Below are 16,985 nucleotides of genomic sequence, written 5' to 3'. Positions count from 1 at the left end.
TGCAGGCTATTACCATCTCAACCAAGACAAGACAACCCTTTTAAAAGGGTTTTCCAAAACTTTATAACTGATGACTGATATATTTGATTGATGGGGATCCCCACCGATCAGCTGTTTGAGAAGGCACCAGTGTGAGCACCACTGCCTTCGCGCAGCTTACCAAGCACAGTGCCGTACATTGTATAGTGGCTATTCTTGGTATTGTGCTCAGTCCCAATGGGACTGATCTGCGCCTAGGCCAGGTGACCGATGAATGTGTCGTCAATGGCCTAGGGAAAGCTGAGAGAACAGCTGATTGGCGAAGTCCTTGGTGTTGGACCCCCACTAGAAACCCACCAGGAACACCGCCGATCAGAAGTTTGAGAAGGCACTGGTGCTTGCAATAAAGGTAGGGTAGGTCATCAGTCTAAAAATCTTGGAAAACCTCTTTAATCTCGTTTCACACATTTACCACCGTCTCATAATTTTTTGTTAAGATAACCAAAGATGTTAAAAATTAAGCAAGTTATACACCCCCTCTATTGAGCAACTTTATGGGTGAGACATAGGTAAACTAACAATCTTCTTAGTCTGGAGTTTTGGCTCCCGAAATCTGAAACTTTTAACAGTGTATATATCTGGAAGTGTAAGCGTCTAGTCATCTGTTATTTTAGCCTTATTTGGATATTCCTGGGAACATCTAAAATGAGGAAATCAAGTTCAATTCCTGTAATTAATGTCAGAGGAATAGTAGACGAACACTGACCTCTACTGGCAGAAGCTGTTATAACATTTACTCCATTGATTTTGTATCACATTTGATTTAACACATAACACAGAAACCGTATTCAAGATCATAATACTGGAAACAATACGCTCATATATTATTAAAAACTTTACCTAATAAAACCACAAACCTATACTATACTGTTATACAGTAGAGTGGAAGACTAGAGACTGGATTTAGAAATATACTGTACAATTATTAAACACAGGAAACGGGCTACATAAAAGTCTGGGAATATTTCAATCCAGTTATCACAAACACTATATACTCCTTAATGCTGTCTGATAATGGTAGCAACTCTGAATACTTACTTGTCACAAAAAACTTCTTGGTGAATGTGCAGCTATCAAAAGCAGCAATCTTTTCTTGCAGCACCACCACAAGCACCCTGCAAAACAAAGTACGGTAAGAATAAAAAATTAATAAATAGCACAATAAACATATTTTATATGAATTCAAAAAAGGTAAGAATATGGGTATGCTAGTTGCCTTAACGAACACTGCTTTATTAAGTGACGGACTATCCTAGGATAGGCCATAACTAGCTGATGGGCAAGGTCCGACATTTCACAACCCTACCAATTAACTGTTCGGATGTAGCTTAATTGCGGCACTGCTCCATCAACCTTGTAGTGGAGGGAGTTCATTACTACAGAGCAGCTGAGAATGAAGACAATGGAAGTAGCACTATAGTAATGTAGTAACGATTTCCCTCCACTAGGTTGATGGTTCTGTATACAGTAGTTCCAGCACCGACTTCTGGCAGCAGAGCTACACCTGACAAGCTGACTGGCGCGTGTCAGACCCCTGCTTATCACTTAGTAATGGCTTCTCTTAAAGGGGTTGTCAGAGTTCAGAGCTGAACCCGGACATACCCTTATTTTCACCCAGGCAGCACCCCTGAGCATGCTCCGATGCGCTCCCTTGCCCTGCGCTAGATCGCGCAGGGCATGGGCTCTTTTGTTTACAATAACACAGTGCTGGGAAGAAGTTTCCGCCTGGCAGTGTGTTCGGTGACGTCACCGGCTTATATGGGCGTGCTTTAGCGCTGCCCTACCCGTTACGTCACCGGAACTCTTAAAAAATCCCTTTGCCCTGCGCAATTTAGCGCAGGGCAAAGGAGAGTATCGGAGCATGAAATGTTCAAGTCAGGGGGGCTGCCTGGGTGAAAATGGGGATATGTCCGGGTTCAGCTCTGAACCCGGACAACCTCTTTAAGGATAGACCATCACTTAAAGCAGGTTTTTATGGGCTGATGGAACAGCATTCCTTCCCGATAGTCGGCTGATCGCTCGGTGAATGACATTTACATGCAGCGATCTCCTTTAATGAGGATGAGGGATCACAATAGCGATCCCTCGTCCCCGTACAGAATCATTTTGTACGGGGACGGCAGATCACTGTTTAGACAGCACAGTCTGCTGGCTAGGAAAGATGCTTGGTAGTGTTAAGCAAATCGAGCTTCAGATCAGAGATCCGAAGTCGATTCGTTCAAACACTTTGGTTTTAATGGTGTCTCCATCAAAATGTATTGCCTCAAAATTAATTTCAGCTGAAGTTGCACAAGACTTCGGTGAAGTGAATTTGATCACTTCTGCCTCTTTAAAATTTTAAAATAACAATCCGAAGTCGGGTTTAGTACCGGCTGATACCTCGGTATCTGATCCAAAGACTGATTCGCTCAACACTAATGACTAGAATGCATGCACAAATAACAGGATCACCTGAGGCGTTTCGCTCAATCATTGGGTAATTGGCAACACATTTTGATGGCCAGATTATTGGGAACGAGCATTCACAGGAATGGATGTTCCCAATAATCTGGCAGATTACTAAAAGGCTAAACAACCCCTTTACAGATGACCTTGTAGCAATCATAAATCATCTAATTTAGTAAATAATTCTGGAGCATCCGTTATCATAACTCTATACTGTGCCCTTCTTCTAATTCCTCCTAGAAATGTATGTATAAACTGACAACTGGATGATACCATTTCTCTTGTTAAAGGGGTGTGTCACTGCAGACTGGGACACACTGACACTGGTAAGGTCCTGGTAGGCTGTCACAGGTGCTGACTGCAGTGCATCCCACAGCTGCTGGAGGGTGCATGGGGGAGGATCCATAGAGAGAACACAACAATCAAAGTGGTCCCACAGATTCTCAGTTGGGTTCAAGTCTAGGGAATTAGGTGTCCTGGATAATACTTGGAAGTCTTGGTCACACTCTTCCAACCAATGTCACACAATTATAGCCGTGTGACATGTCACATGGTTTTGCAGGAAGATCTTATCCACCCAAGGGAAAACAATTAGCATGTATGGGTGAACGTGATCTGCAAGGATGGATTCATACTCATACCAGCTGAGAGTGCCTTCCACATGGATAAGTAGGCCCAGAGACTGACACAAAAACATTCCCCAGACCATAACACTGCCACCACCAGCTTGTGTTCTTCCAGCAATGGTTGCAAGGTGTTTGTTCTCTGGTATTTCTCAATCAGTGGAGATCCAATTCTGATACTGCTGTGAAAATCGAAGTCTTTTCTGCTGATCCAAATTTTTTAGCAGAGGTGACCATCCATCTGCTCCAGAGCCACATATGTGTACAGTTCGCTGAACTATTGTTTTAGACAAACGTATGGTAGCCCCCTGGTTCATTTTGTCAGTGAGCTGCCCCATTGTAGCATGCTGGTGCACCTTCGTAGCTGACGTTCACCTCCCACATCAATAGCACGTGGTGCTCCACGGTTTCCACATGACTTATTCACATTGGTGCAATTCGTCTACTCATGATACACTTTTACCACAGCAGCACGAGAACAGCTCACAAACAGAAACCCTGCCACCCTTGGCCCAAAAGTCAATCATCCCGTTTTCGAACTCTGATAAATCACCCCTTTTAGCCATGACAGCAACGAGGGATATTTGTGCAGACAGCCTATCGCACACCTTACATACCCATCAAGCCAGCTCAACGCACAGTACTAAGAAAAGATGCTCTAGAATTATCATTTCATGGGAATGCAATTATATGCTAACATAGGTTTAAAGAGATTACATCCTCTTTAAACTGGTGTCATGCAGATATCATAGATTATTTTTATAACAAATTCAAGTTTTTACTATGTACCATCACCAGAAAATCTACAATGTGAACCTAACCTTTATCTGATATCAGATTTCCTCAGAAACAAAAAATAATAATTCTGTCATTTCGATACAGGATTGTAGAAAATTTAAAAAATTGGTTCTATTTTTTAGGGGTTCAAACACGGTGGCCCGGTTTAGTTTATGTAATACCTTACATATTAAGTTAGGGTCAATATTGCCAGTACTGCAGACAGAAGCATGGAGTAAATTATACACCTGCCTGTCTTCTGATATAAAATTACTCTGAAGACAAGTAACATATGCAACATTATGTGTTAGATGCAGTGGCGCACCTACAGGGGGGGTCCAGCGGGTCTGGACCCCCCCCTAGGCTATATGTCCATTTTAATTTTTTATTATTTTTTGACTATTATATAAATATACGTTATATAAGTTCCCGTTTTGCTGCTTAGCCTGATTTCCATCCTGGCAGGCGGCAGCATTATACTCATTTCCCCTCCTCCCCCAGGCTCGTCTCAGCTCAGCCTGGCACCGCCTACCGGCTTTCTCCTGCTGCTTGCTGGCTCCTCCCCGCCTCCACCTCCCCGCCTCCACCTCCCCGCCTCCTCCTTCCCGCCTCCATCTTCCCGCCTCCTCCTTCCCACCTTCTCCTTCCCGCCGTCTCCGAGTCCTACCCACCGCCGGAAGCTCTGTTACCGGCGCCATCTACCAGTCAGTGCAGGCAGGCTGAGGCACCGCGGCCGCCCTCACGATTTCTCGCCGTCGCCGTAACCGTTCCGCCGTAAGATTCAATTAATATTCATTAAGAGCGACTCAGGGAGGTGGTGGATCATTCATGGGGGCCATGGCTAGAGTCTAGACTTCAGACCCCACTCCAGTATCTGCTCTCTGCACCTTAGTTTATGAGGAGTATAGTGCTACTGCTGTCTGACACGTGACACCTGCTCCTGCAGAGCAGATACTGGAGTTTGGAGGTGTCTATAGGGGTGCAGGGCAGATACTATCATGTGTCACATGTTAACATGATTCACATCATATAATGTAAGGATGCAGGAGGAGCAGATACTGTCTAGGGGTGTCTATAGGATAGGGGACGGTGAAGAGGTGCAGAGCAGATATCATACTGGAGTCTGGAGGTGTCTATAGGGGTGCAGAGAAGATACTGGAGGTGTCACATCATTATATAATGTAAGGGTGCAGGAGCAGATACTGGTGTCTATAGGGGTGCAGGAGCAGATACTGGGGTTTGGAGGTGTCCTTAGGGGTGCAGAGCAGATAATGGCGTCTGGAGGTATCATATACTGTAGGGGTGCAGAGCCTCTGCACCCTTACAGTATATGATGTGACTGTGACACCTCCAGACCCCAGTATCTGCTCTGCATCCCTATAGGATATGATGTGACACCTCCATCTGCTCTGCACCCCTATAGTATATGATGTGACGACTGCAGTATCTTCTCTGCACCCCTATAGGATATGATGTGACGACTGCAGTATCTGCTCTGCACCCCTATAGTATATGATGTGACGACTGCAGTATCTGCTCTGCACCCCTATAGGATATGATTTGATACCTCCAGACCCCAGTATCTGCTCTGCATCCCTATAGGATATGATGTGACACCTCCATCTGCTCTGCACCCCTATAGTATATGATGTGACGACTGCAGTATCTTCTCTGCACCCCTATAGTATATGATGTGACGACTGCAGTATCTGCTCTGCACCCCTATAGGTTATGATGTGACGACTGCAGTATCTGCTCTGCACCCCTATAGTATATGATGTGACGACTGCAGTATCTTCTCTGCACCCCTATAGTATATGATGTGACGACTGCAGTATCTTCTCTGCACCCCTATAGTATATGATGTGACGACTGCAGTATCTTCTCTGCACCCCTATAGTATATGATGTGACGACTGCAGTATCTTCTCTGCACCCCTATAGTATATGATGTGACGACTGCAGTATCTTCTCTGCACCCCTATAGTATATGATGTGACGACTGCAGTATCTGCTCTGCACCCCTATAGGATATGATGTGATACCTCCAGACCCCAGTATCTGCTCTGCACCCCTATAGTATATGATGTGACTCCTCCTGACTCCGGTATCTGCTCTGCACCCCTATAGTATATGATGTGACACCTCCAGACCCCTGTATCTGCTCTGCACCCATATAGTAGCCTGGATGCGGCACCATCTTCTGGCAGCGACTAATCTACTCTCTGTCCTCTGATGTATTACATAAAGGAGATGCCCTGGTAAGTAAAAGAAGCAGAGTACTGAGTGACTGACTACATGACCTTCCAGGTTACCTCACTTTGTATTGTTAAAGCTCTAAAGGGGTCCCCCCCAAGAAAAAATTATTACAGCAAGAATAATACACAAAGAGGAGATGCCCAGTCAAGAACATGACAGTGTCTAGCCATAAAATACGTAACATGTTGTTCTGTTAATCCTGCTGTAAGAACAATTTCTAATTTCAGCTGTATGGTCATGTGGGAGTGGCCTAGTAAATATGGGAGTGGCTTATAATAATGGGCGTGTCCATTTTTTTTTTGCGGCAGCATTTTTCCCACCAGGACCCCCCCTAGACAAAATTCCTGGGTGCTCCCCTGGTTAGATGAATAATATCTGAGAAAACGCGTCAAACTGGAATATTGTCACATGAGGCGTTTGCACTTTTTGTGTCTGATGTTTCCTGTTCAACACAATGGAATAATCTGCAGTTATCAAGTTTACAAATTTAGATCTCTTATGCGCTCTCAGGGTAGGAGAGAAAATGCTGTCCTCGTGTTTTATGATTCTCCAGGGAGTGATTGATCAAGTCCAGTTAATGTGACTGTTCCGGTAGTAACTCCCACGATATGGAGCTTGATGAATCCACCCCCTCTGCCTCCATTTCCTTTGTCATTTCCTACTTGCTGCAAAGTCATAATGTTGTTACACATCTCTGCAGTGATGGAAATGTCTCTCCTGTCGCCTATGCAGCAAATCAGCTTATCATACCTACGGTAATTTTCTATAACAAGATAAAACGGCATGAAAGAAAAGTTAAATGGATAAAAACTGCCCTTGAACAAAAATAATCCAAATGTTCCACATCCACATATCAAATCACAACTTATGGCAGCAAGGTTATCATCTTAGTCAATGTCAAGTACACCATTTTTAAAGTTCATAGCAGCATAGTCCACAAGCATCCGAACAGCATACGCACCAGCCACAAGACATTATGAGGGTCACGCCCCCTTTTGCACAAGAAGTTAAATGAGAAGAATGCATAACGCAGGTGTCTCTGGGACATGGGCAGATCATTATCAATGAAAGGTTTTTAATATTTATTTTCTAATGAATGCTATTTTTTCCCAAGGAAACCTTGTGTTAATAAAATATGGAGGACAAATGTTATGGAATGAAGTTGGTTTGAATACAGGATCGCTGGATACTGTATTAATTTATCACAGATCTTTGCTTGACGTCACTCAATAGGAACCATTATAGGAGTTTTCCTAGTCTTTATATCTGATGACCTAGCCTATGGATAGGTCATCAGTATAAAAGCTCTGGAAAACCATTTTAATGTTTACATACAGTGCCCTGCCAAAGCATTGACTTTTTTGTGTTTTGTTACATTACAGCCTTAAGTTCAATGTTTTGTTAATCTGAGTTGTATGTGATGGATCAGAACACAATAGTTTAAGTTGGTGAAGTGAAATTAGAAAAATATATAAATAAAACTAATGTTTAGAAATGGAAAACAGAAACTTGGCATGTGCATATGTATTCACCCCCTTTGTTAGGAAGCCCATAAAAAGCTCTGGTGCAACCAATTACCTTCAGAAGCCACATAATTAGTGAAATGATGTCCACCTGTGTGCAATCTAAGTGTCACATGATCTGTCATTACATATACACACCTTTTTTGAAAGGCCCCAGAGGCTGCACCACCTAAGCAAGAGGCATCACTAACCAAACACTGCCATGAAGACCAAGGAACTCTCCAAACAAGTAAGGGCTAATTTTGTTCAGAAGTACAAGTCCGGATCGGGCAAGGAGGGCATTAATCAGAGAGGCAGCACAGAGACCTAAGGTAACCCTGGAGGAGCTGCAGAGTTCCACAGCAGAGACTGAAGTATCTGCACATAGGAAGACAATAAGCCATACGCTCCATAGAGTTGGGCTTTATGGAAGATTGGCCAGAAGAAAGCCATTACTTTCAGCTAAAAACAAAAAGGCATGTTGTGAGTGCGAAAAAGGCATGTGGGAGACTCACAAATTGTATGGTGGAAGGTGTTCTGGTCTGATGAGACTAAAATTAAACTTTTTGGCCATCAAAGAAAATGCTATGTCTGGCGCTAACCCAACACATCACATCACCCAAAGAACACCATCCCCACAAGTGAAACATGGTGGTGGCAGCATCATGCTTTGGGGATGATTTTCAACAGCCGGGACTGGGAAACTGGTCAGAGTTGAGGGAAAGATGGATGGTGCTAAATACAGGGATATTCTTGAGCAAAACCTGTACCATTGTGCGTGATTTGAGGCTAGGAATGAGGTTCACCTTCCAGAAGGACAATGACCCCAAACACACTGCTAAAACAATACTTGAGTGGTTTAAGGGGAAACATCTAAATGTGATGGAATGGCCTAGTCAAAGCCCAGATATCAATCCAATAGAAAATCTGTGGTCAGACTTAAAGATTGCTGTTCACAAGCGCAAACCATCCAACTTGAAGGAGCTGGAGCAGTTTTGCAAGGAGGAATGGGCAAAAATCCCAGTGGTAAGATGTGGCAAGCTTATAGAGACTTATACAAAGCGACTTGGAGCTGTGATTGCCGCAAAAGGTGGCTCTACAAAGTATTGACTTTAGGGGGGTGAATATGTTGTTTGCTTCACAATAAAAAATAAAAAAAATCTTCAAAGTTGTGGGCATGATCTGTAAATTAAATGATGCAAATCCATAAACAATCCATGTTAATTTCAGGTTGTGAGGCACCAAAACACAAAAGTCAAAGGGGTGAATACTTTTGCAAGGCACTGTACAGAAAATCTCCCCTGGGAATGAGGTGGACAGATGCAGGACAAGCTTATAGTCACAGTACAGGTGCGAGGGCTGAGCCTTGCAAGGAAATCTGTACTTGTATGTCATCAAATGATCAGGTCAGATAAGCATCCACTGGAAGTAAACAGTAATGGTTTCAAGAGGAATTGATGCAGAAAGCATATTGGAAAAATGGATAACGTTTGCATTATATAAGAAAACAATTTATGTTTTAAAATCAATATACCCTTTTAAAGTATCCAAGCTACACATGCTTTGATGCCGTTAATCATTTGTGGACTGCCGAATGACTCTTAACATCCGTCGGATTAGCAAGTAAGTCTACAAGGACATTTCTGCATCAGCAAGAGAGGGTAGGCTGTTGTCAGTGACAGCCAAACTCCATATAGAGAAGGCCAAGATGCTGGCCATTCCCGCTGCAGGATCTCTGTGAGCCAGGTAACTCCAGGAGCTGCTGGGACTTAGCAGACTCTGATTAAGGCTAGGGCTACACGACATTTGTTGCACGACAATTTTTATAATGATAGTCTATGGCAGTGTTTCCCAACCAGTGTGCCTCCAGCTGTTGCAAAACTACAACTCCCAGCATGCCCGGACAGCATTTGGCTGTGCGGGCATGCTGGGAGTTGTAGTTTTGTAACAGCTGGAGGCACACTGGTTGGGAAACACTGGTCTATGGTGTCGCACTGCAACATGCTGTGACTGCGACACGACAGTAGCAAAAAATCCATCCAAGATGGAATTGTCGCAGTCACAGCATGTCAGTGTGCCATTATAGACTATTATTATAAAAATTGTCACGTGACATTGGTGCCACATCAATGTTGCGCGACACATGTTGCAGTATAGTTGTGCCCTATGTGCTGCGCAACTTATTGTGCGCTGGAGCTCTTAGGATTTAAAAATTAGGACAGTAGAAAACTGGTGACAGATTACCTTTAACAGGAGAAAGGGAGGCTGTCAGCAGTTTCAGAAATGCAAAACTGCCGAGTGGCAGGGAACAAGTGTTATACATACCTCAATCCCTGCTTTAAATCAAGACTCAGGCTCAATGTATGAACCATTAAACAGTCCCTCCCCTCTGGTGTAAGTAAGAGCTACAGTGGTCTCCTAGTTGAATGCTACAGTCGTTACTCACAGCATAAGGGCCCATTCAGACATCGGTAGTGCATTATGGATCTGCATAACAAGTATACCGGCCGTGTGCGTTCCGCAATTTGTGGACCGCACATTGCCGCAACCATAGTAGAAAATGCCTATTCTTGTCCGCGGACGTGTTGATTGCGGACAAGAATAGGACATGCTCTATCTTTTCCGCTGAGCCATATCTTTTGCAGCTCCATTGAAATAAATGGGTCCGCACCCGTTCTGCAAAATCACTTCATCCTGTGGGCTGCCCTGGGATTCAAAGCACATTTTCTCAATACTACAGTAATTAAAAGCAGAGACACAGATATCTATTGCCTTTTGTCTCCTGCCCCTACCTATATCTGTCAGCAGGTTTGCATCAACAGAACTGCTGACAGACTCTCTTCAAATATACACTCTATTTTATGCCCCTTGGCAGATGCAGAAAAAGTGGGTAGGGGAGACCAAAGTTACATGCTCACTTAATAAATCTGAAGCAAGTATATCTTGATCATTAACTTTTATCACTATGCCAGTGAATTGATAAACAGGGATTAACAGAAACAGGGATTAATAAAATATAAAGGCGATACATACAAATGCACAGAGTGCATAGAATATGTAAGGTTTTGGCACATATCTGAATCTTTTGTTTAGAGGAAACAAAAAGAAAAGTCCACATGAAAGACAGCACAACGTTCTGCTCTCCACTTGGTCTCATTATCAAATTTCATGCTCTTGAGTTACATGTTTACAGTGCTGTACAAACAGACCAAGGAAACATGACATAAATGAAAAACCATATTTTCTCTTGTTGACCAATATGTTAGAAAATCAAAGTCACATTTCTGCTTGACAAAAAGCAGAAATAAGGGAAGAAAATCATACCAAATCAAATAAAGAACAGCTTAATTCAATTTAAGTTTGGGAAACCTCTGTCAACATGACAGCTTCAATCAATCGCTAATAATTTAACATTTCATGATTGTGTACATTGCTTTTTTAAAAGGAACAGACTATCCCAAAAATTTTGAATGGCCAAAAATTGAAGACTACTGTTTCAAAGTCATGTTAGATTTCGGCATTTTGAAGATAGGATAATTCTAGCAAATTCAGGCACTGCCTGTTCAGCCAAGAGGCTACAACAACTGTCATGATGAGTAAAGATTGTTCATAAGAGATCCGAAACGCATGGGCATGCTTTTTTTTTTTTTATAGATGCTGGAATTTTTTTAGCTCATTCAATATTAAGCTATTAACCTTCACATTTTTGCGCATCCACTGGTATTTACAGAAAGTGAGCAGCTGGATAACTAAAGATTATTTTTATTTTTTTTGCCATACATAAAAAATTATGTACACTAACATCAAAACTAGACCAGGGTTTCCACATGGACTGCAAGTTAACAGTATATACTACTGTATATTGTCTTTCACTCACCTAGTTCCTGCTCTGTTGCCCACTTGCTGTGTCCTCTCTATGGCAGTGCTTACATAAAACCTTAGCTCCTCTCTCTCCATCTTTGTTTTCTGACTCCTCTTTTTAACCTTCTTTTTGCTATTTCTTGCCTGACATTCCTGAGTTTCTATCAACTAGTGTCATGGACTCCCATGTGGGCCGCAACCCAGAAAGACCATTATTATATATTATATATATATATATATATATATATATATCTTCAAAATCGGTGTAACAATCCCACAAGTGTACTACAATATGCATAAATTCTGGCATTCTGGAAGAAAGTGGTGTTCGCATGCTGGGTTACAGGCCCATACATCCAAATAGAAGAAGTGGATCAGCAATGGAAGATTTATTAGCATTAAAAAGTGAGTGCTGATCCATTTCTTCTACTCACAAGTGTACTACAGAAATGAGAATACAGTTGGCATTTGAGCAACTAGATTATTATACCCTGCTGCACATGGCAAAGGTAAGAGGGTTACATAACAGCTGAAAATCTGATTTCCAAATGCTAATTAGACATGTCCAATCTATTAAAAATGGTATACTGGGCAGACTGGCTCACTGTTTAGAATTGCTGCCTTGCAGCACAGGGGTCCTGGGTTCGAACCTCACCAAGGGCAACTTCTGAATGGAGGTTGTATCTTCTCTCCTTGCTTTCATGGGTTTCCTCTAGCTATTCTGGTTTCCTCCCACACTCTAAAAATATACTGCTTAATTGGCTTCCTATGAAATTGCCCCTAGTGGGTGTTGTGGATGATGATCACCTACATGGCAGCTATGTACCTGCCCTGCTACTCTCCAAGCTGCACTTTCAGTTTCTTGTGTGAAAAAATGTCTGTTGCATACAACTCCGTTTTAATGGTGAAGAGGAGGTGCACCCGGCAGTGCCGGTGACAAGCAGAATATAAGACAAAGTAGTGAATAAAGGTCTGTTATTATGTTTCTGTAGCAGGGGATATAGAAAAAAAAACTGCACCATGGTTTGCAATAGAACTATGTGCAAATGTTTTTAGCTATCAGACACACTGCACCAGTTCACATAATTGTGAGAGGTAATTTGATCTACGCTTCTGATAGGGAAGGGCTAGAAGAACTGGTATTCTAGTAACTATATCGACTTGTCTGTAGTTTGTAACCGGTTTCCGTGTTCACAAGAGGCATATAACACACCTTTAGTATATTAACAATAGGCAAAAGAGATAATCGTTTCTCTTCACTTCTCTTTACAGTAGAGAAAACCATCCCAATATTTTGTAGCTCATGAGACACTTCCAATGTGAAAGTGACATTATGTCAAACTGGGTTTTAAAAATTTGTAAAAATGGGTGGCAAATGTAGGACTAGGTGCCACTAGTGCACAATAGTATCTGGAGCTGCAAAGATCCTTGGGGGCCCGAAAGCCATTAGCGGTTGTAAAGTCACTGGCTGGAGAACACTGATTTATAACTTATGCACAAGGCTGTATTATGGCTTCTGCTTGTATTGTACATGTGGTTTGTACTGTTCATCAGTATGCCTGCCATTTAATATTAGAGACTATGAACATTTCTTATGATTTATTACAGAAAAATGTGGGAAAAAAATGGTGGCGTGCTCCACTGGACTCTGTAGTGTATATACAGAGTTATTCTCTCCTAGAAGCACTGCTGCACGGTCATGTGCTTCTGTACTAAGTTGCTGCGTCTACGAGCCCTAATAATTGAAATTCACCTTGGAATTCCACATCAAATGATAAATTATTAAATTCAAATCTGTTACTTAAAAGGTTTCTCTGGGCCTGTAGCTAAAATGGCTCTCTCAGCTAACCTGTGGACAGAATACACCTTCATCAGTTCTTACCCTTGTGTCGCTCGGCCAATTCGACAATCCCAGCTGGTGTTACGTAACTGCCCAATTGGCTATGGGCTCTTTCTCTGATGTTGCACCCGGATGTTCCCCCTTTCCTCCTGTTCAGCTACATCTACATTATCCTACCAAATAGGAAGTAGGAGGAGCACCTCTGGTCGTCAACGGAAGAGCCAACAACCAGTCAGGCGGTCATGTGATCCCAGCCAGGACTGCTGAATTAGCTGAGCGAAAGACAGGTATGGTACTGCTCAAAGTGTCTTCCCTCCCCAAGGTAGCTAAAAATAAAAGCCATTTTAGGGCCCCCTTAATGCTTATATGATAATATAAACCTTACCTTCTGTTGCAATACAAATCGTAGATTGGTGTCTTAAACTGAATTGATTTCACCATCTCCCCAGTCCGTAAAGAATATAAGTCCACACAGCAGAATGGTTGGCTTGTACTAAAAATAAAGAAAAGAAAGTGTACTGAAAACACATACATAAACCGTGCAGCATACATTACTTTACCCTCCATGTATTTCACAAGTGAAATAATAAACCTCTTTTTTAAAGAAAGGAGCAAGTGAAGAAGCCATTTTTAATCGTTTTATGTTCTTTTTCTCTTATGTGTGTCCCATACTTCCAGCTGAACTTACACGCAATTTTGCAAACCACGTCAGTATAGCTGATGCATGACCATTACTAGCAACAATACTATCTACAACCTAATCAGTATTTACAGCATGTACCACAAACGCAAACCGTATAAGCTAATGTACGCAAGCGTTTTTTTATGTTGTAGAAGGAGGACTCTCCAATGTAAAACTTGATGGATTCCTACATCCACGGCTCCAAAAGGAATAAGATGATGATAATCATAAACATACACCACATCCTGAACACATTTCGCTATAGTGGTAATTTGCAATAAAACAGATAATCATGCAAACGTGGAAACTGGAAGATCATTTTCTAAAATGTCGATTGACAACAGGCATTCTGTACACAAAGCAGCTGTGGATATCCAAATACCGACACACAGAAAACATAGGTCAACTGTGGCCCCTCACAAGGGGGAGAAATCCAGTATAACGTGTAATCATTTCATAAAATGGTACAGAGCCATTTTGTCTGGGAATTAGGACATACCACTAACATCCTGAATAAGAGGAGCACACATGTAACCAAGCAATTTATGCAACTTTCTTATTTCCACTGACGTCCACATAAAGGAGACAGAATGGCAACAATATTACTTTTCTCTGCTCTACTTTTTATTCACAAAGTGGTTTGAATAAAAATGAAAATAAACTCACTATATAACTTTTCTGTGCAATTACTGCTGTATAATTGTAATTCTCTTATTTCTTCTTTTAAAAATAGATTACAGCCTAATCCATCTTTCGCTGCCGTGTTATGACCAGTACAGTCTTAGTCATAGAGTAACAAACTGTTCAATCGGGTTAGAATATATGTGCTCTCATATGCAAGAATCGGGGGGGGGGGGGGGGTTGAACACCCCTACGCATATGCTTTAATCAGGAGCATAGCAGTTATAGATCCACTTAACTCTTGTTGTGCTAAATTCTATTTACCTGGCACATATAGTCTGCCTGATAACTGCACGGCATATGAAAATAATCACCAATAACAATGTAAAATAATGAATTAATAAAAATGATCGAACTCTACCAATATTAAACTTATACATGGGGGAATTTTGTTCTCTAGTAGAAAAGGTTGGAAGAAGAAAAAAAAAGAAAAAAGAAAAAGAAAGCATTTTTTTCTTTCTTTTTCTTCTTCCAAATTTTTCTACCAGAGATAAAAATTCCCCCATGTATAAGTTTAATATTGGTAAAGTTCAGTCATTTTTATTAATTCATTATTTTACATTGTTAATGGTGATTATTTTCATATGCCGTGCAGTTATCAGGCAGACTATATCCTCATTAAAGCATATGCGTAGGGGTGTTCAAGCTTAGCGCCCCCCCCCTATTTTTGCATACGAGAGCACATATAGTCTAACCCGATTGCACAGTTTGTTACTCTATTGCTGTTCTCACACCTAAAATCCGGAATATTTCCAGATGATCAGGTCCGGAGATTTATCAGAGTTGACCTTTCACACACGTAGCTATCACCCCTGAGATGCTCCATGTCAGGTGCGTTCTCACTACAGAGGAAATGTTCCAGGTGGCTAGACAAGAAGTGGGAACTTTAGACATGGCCAAAGTGATTTTCTGGAACATTTACTGCTGTTTTCACACATGCACTCACTTGGAAATAACCCAGAGTTAGTACTAGGGCTCTGGGGTGAAAGAGTCTGGGTTAAGTCCGGGACACATATTGTGGATGTGTGCATTCACAGAAAATGTCTGGATTCCACTGTGTGAATGGGGCTTATGACTAAGACCATACTGGTCGAAACGCATCAGAGAAAGATGGATTATGCTGTAATCTATTTTGAAAATAAAAAATAAAAGAATTTTGGATTTTACTCACTGGATCCTTACTTTTACTGATTACATTTGTGGAGCCTGGGCCAACTCCGGATCTGTGCAGGAACAAGCAAGCAAATCTTTCCACCTGGAGAGATGGACACACATCTTCTTGTCCAGTTAACTTTTAACCCCTATACAGGGATCTGGACTCCACTTCAGGGGGACCACAGGCCTCCACCTCCTGCAGTTGTCTTTGTACAGGAGACTACTGACCCACAGAGGTCAAAAGACACCTGTGCAAAGCACCAAGGGATCAGACAGGTCAGGCAGAGTTTGTGTAATTCAAAATCAGTCCAAGGGTCAGGGCAGGAGGCACAGGGACAAGGAGTCAAGGAAGTGGAGTAGATTTCATTCTAGGAGTACGGACTGCTGGAGGAACCACTTAATTTATGACGAGGCGTGTACCTTGCTAGAAATTTAATGCATCCTCCGGTGGTGCAGGTGATATTAAGACCAATGTTAAAAATGCCAGCCTTGATAAATCTCCCCCTATATTATAGCCTTATACGCCTGAATCTTAACCTTCTTAGCATCTTGGTTCAGGTTCTAACCGATTTTTTTCTGCTTATATTACTAAAATAACAGTTTTTTCCATTGACTATGTATGACTCTCATTGTTGAACCCTGCAACTTAATGTGAATTACATAAAAAGGCTGTCCCTGTTTCGTTGTCACAATGATTTATAGTGGTTGTTTCAGAGTGAGATGAAAAATAAAGAAAATGCTTCCATGTGCAAACAATTACTTTATTTTCATAGGCAATAAGTGAGGTGGGTGGTAACTCAGAAAAGTAAAAAAAATTGGGTCCCAATATCAATTTTTTTTTCCTCGACTAACCCCCATCAGACAACAAACGCACGCCACATCAGAGGATCTGAAAAGCCTGGAGGGCTGCTTTGATTCCAGACCGCTGCAGGCCTTAACTGGGACATAATTAAGGTAAAAAGTTCAACCGCAGTTCTAAGGTTCTAATGTTGCCAGATATAAAATTCCTTCTATTTGCTGCCTTATACCGTGAGGACTGAAAGCACATTCATCTTAACAAAGAGCTTTTTTTCTGATATAATTATTTTCTTGAAATCTTAAATTCTCTACACACAGGCAGAA

At 41.8% G+C, this 16,985-nt stretch overlaps 1 protein-coding gene across 10 annotated transcripts in view; it reads right to left on the bottom strand.

Annotated features, from left to right (window-relative positions):
- BCAS3 (BCAS3 microtubule associated cell migration factor) overlaps positions 1 to 16,985 on the bottom strand; it is a 1,183,153-nt gene that overhangs the window by 996,800 nt on the left and 169,368 nt on the right. For all 10 annotated transcript variants that reach the window (XM_044286261.1, XM_044286253.1, XM_044286262.1 and 7 more), the window contains 2 exons: positions 13,731 to 13,838; positions 1,078 to 1,154 (listed from right to left, as the gene is read on the bottom strand). In XM_044286261.1, the coding sequence (XP_044142196.1) occupies positions 1,078 to 1,154; positions 13,731 to 13,838 (185 nt within the window). The remainder of the gene's footprint in view (positions 1 to 1,077; positions 1,155 to 13,730; positions 13,839 to 16,985) is intronic.

Source organism: Bufo gargarizans, chromosome 3 (genome assembly GCF_014858855.1).
Source record: "Bufo gargarizans isolate SCDJY-AF-19 chromosome 3, ASM1485885v1, whole genome shotgun sequence".
NCBI classification, from domain to species: Eukaryota; Metazoa; Chordata; class Amphibia; order Anura; family Bufonidae; genus Bufo; species Bufo gargarizans.
The sequence above is the reverse complement of the archived record's forward strand: the minus strand, read 5'-3'. Positions and strand labels throughout refer to the sequence as shown.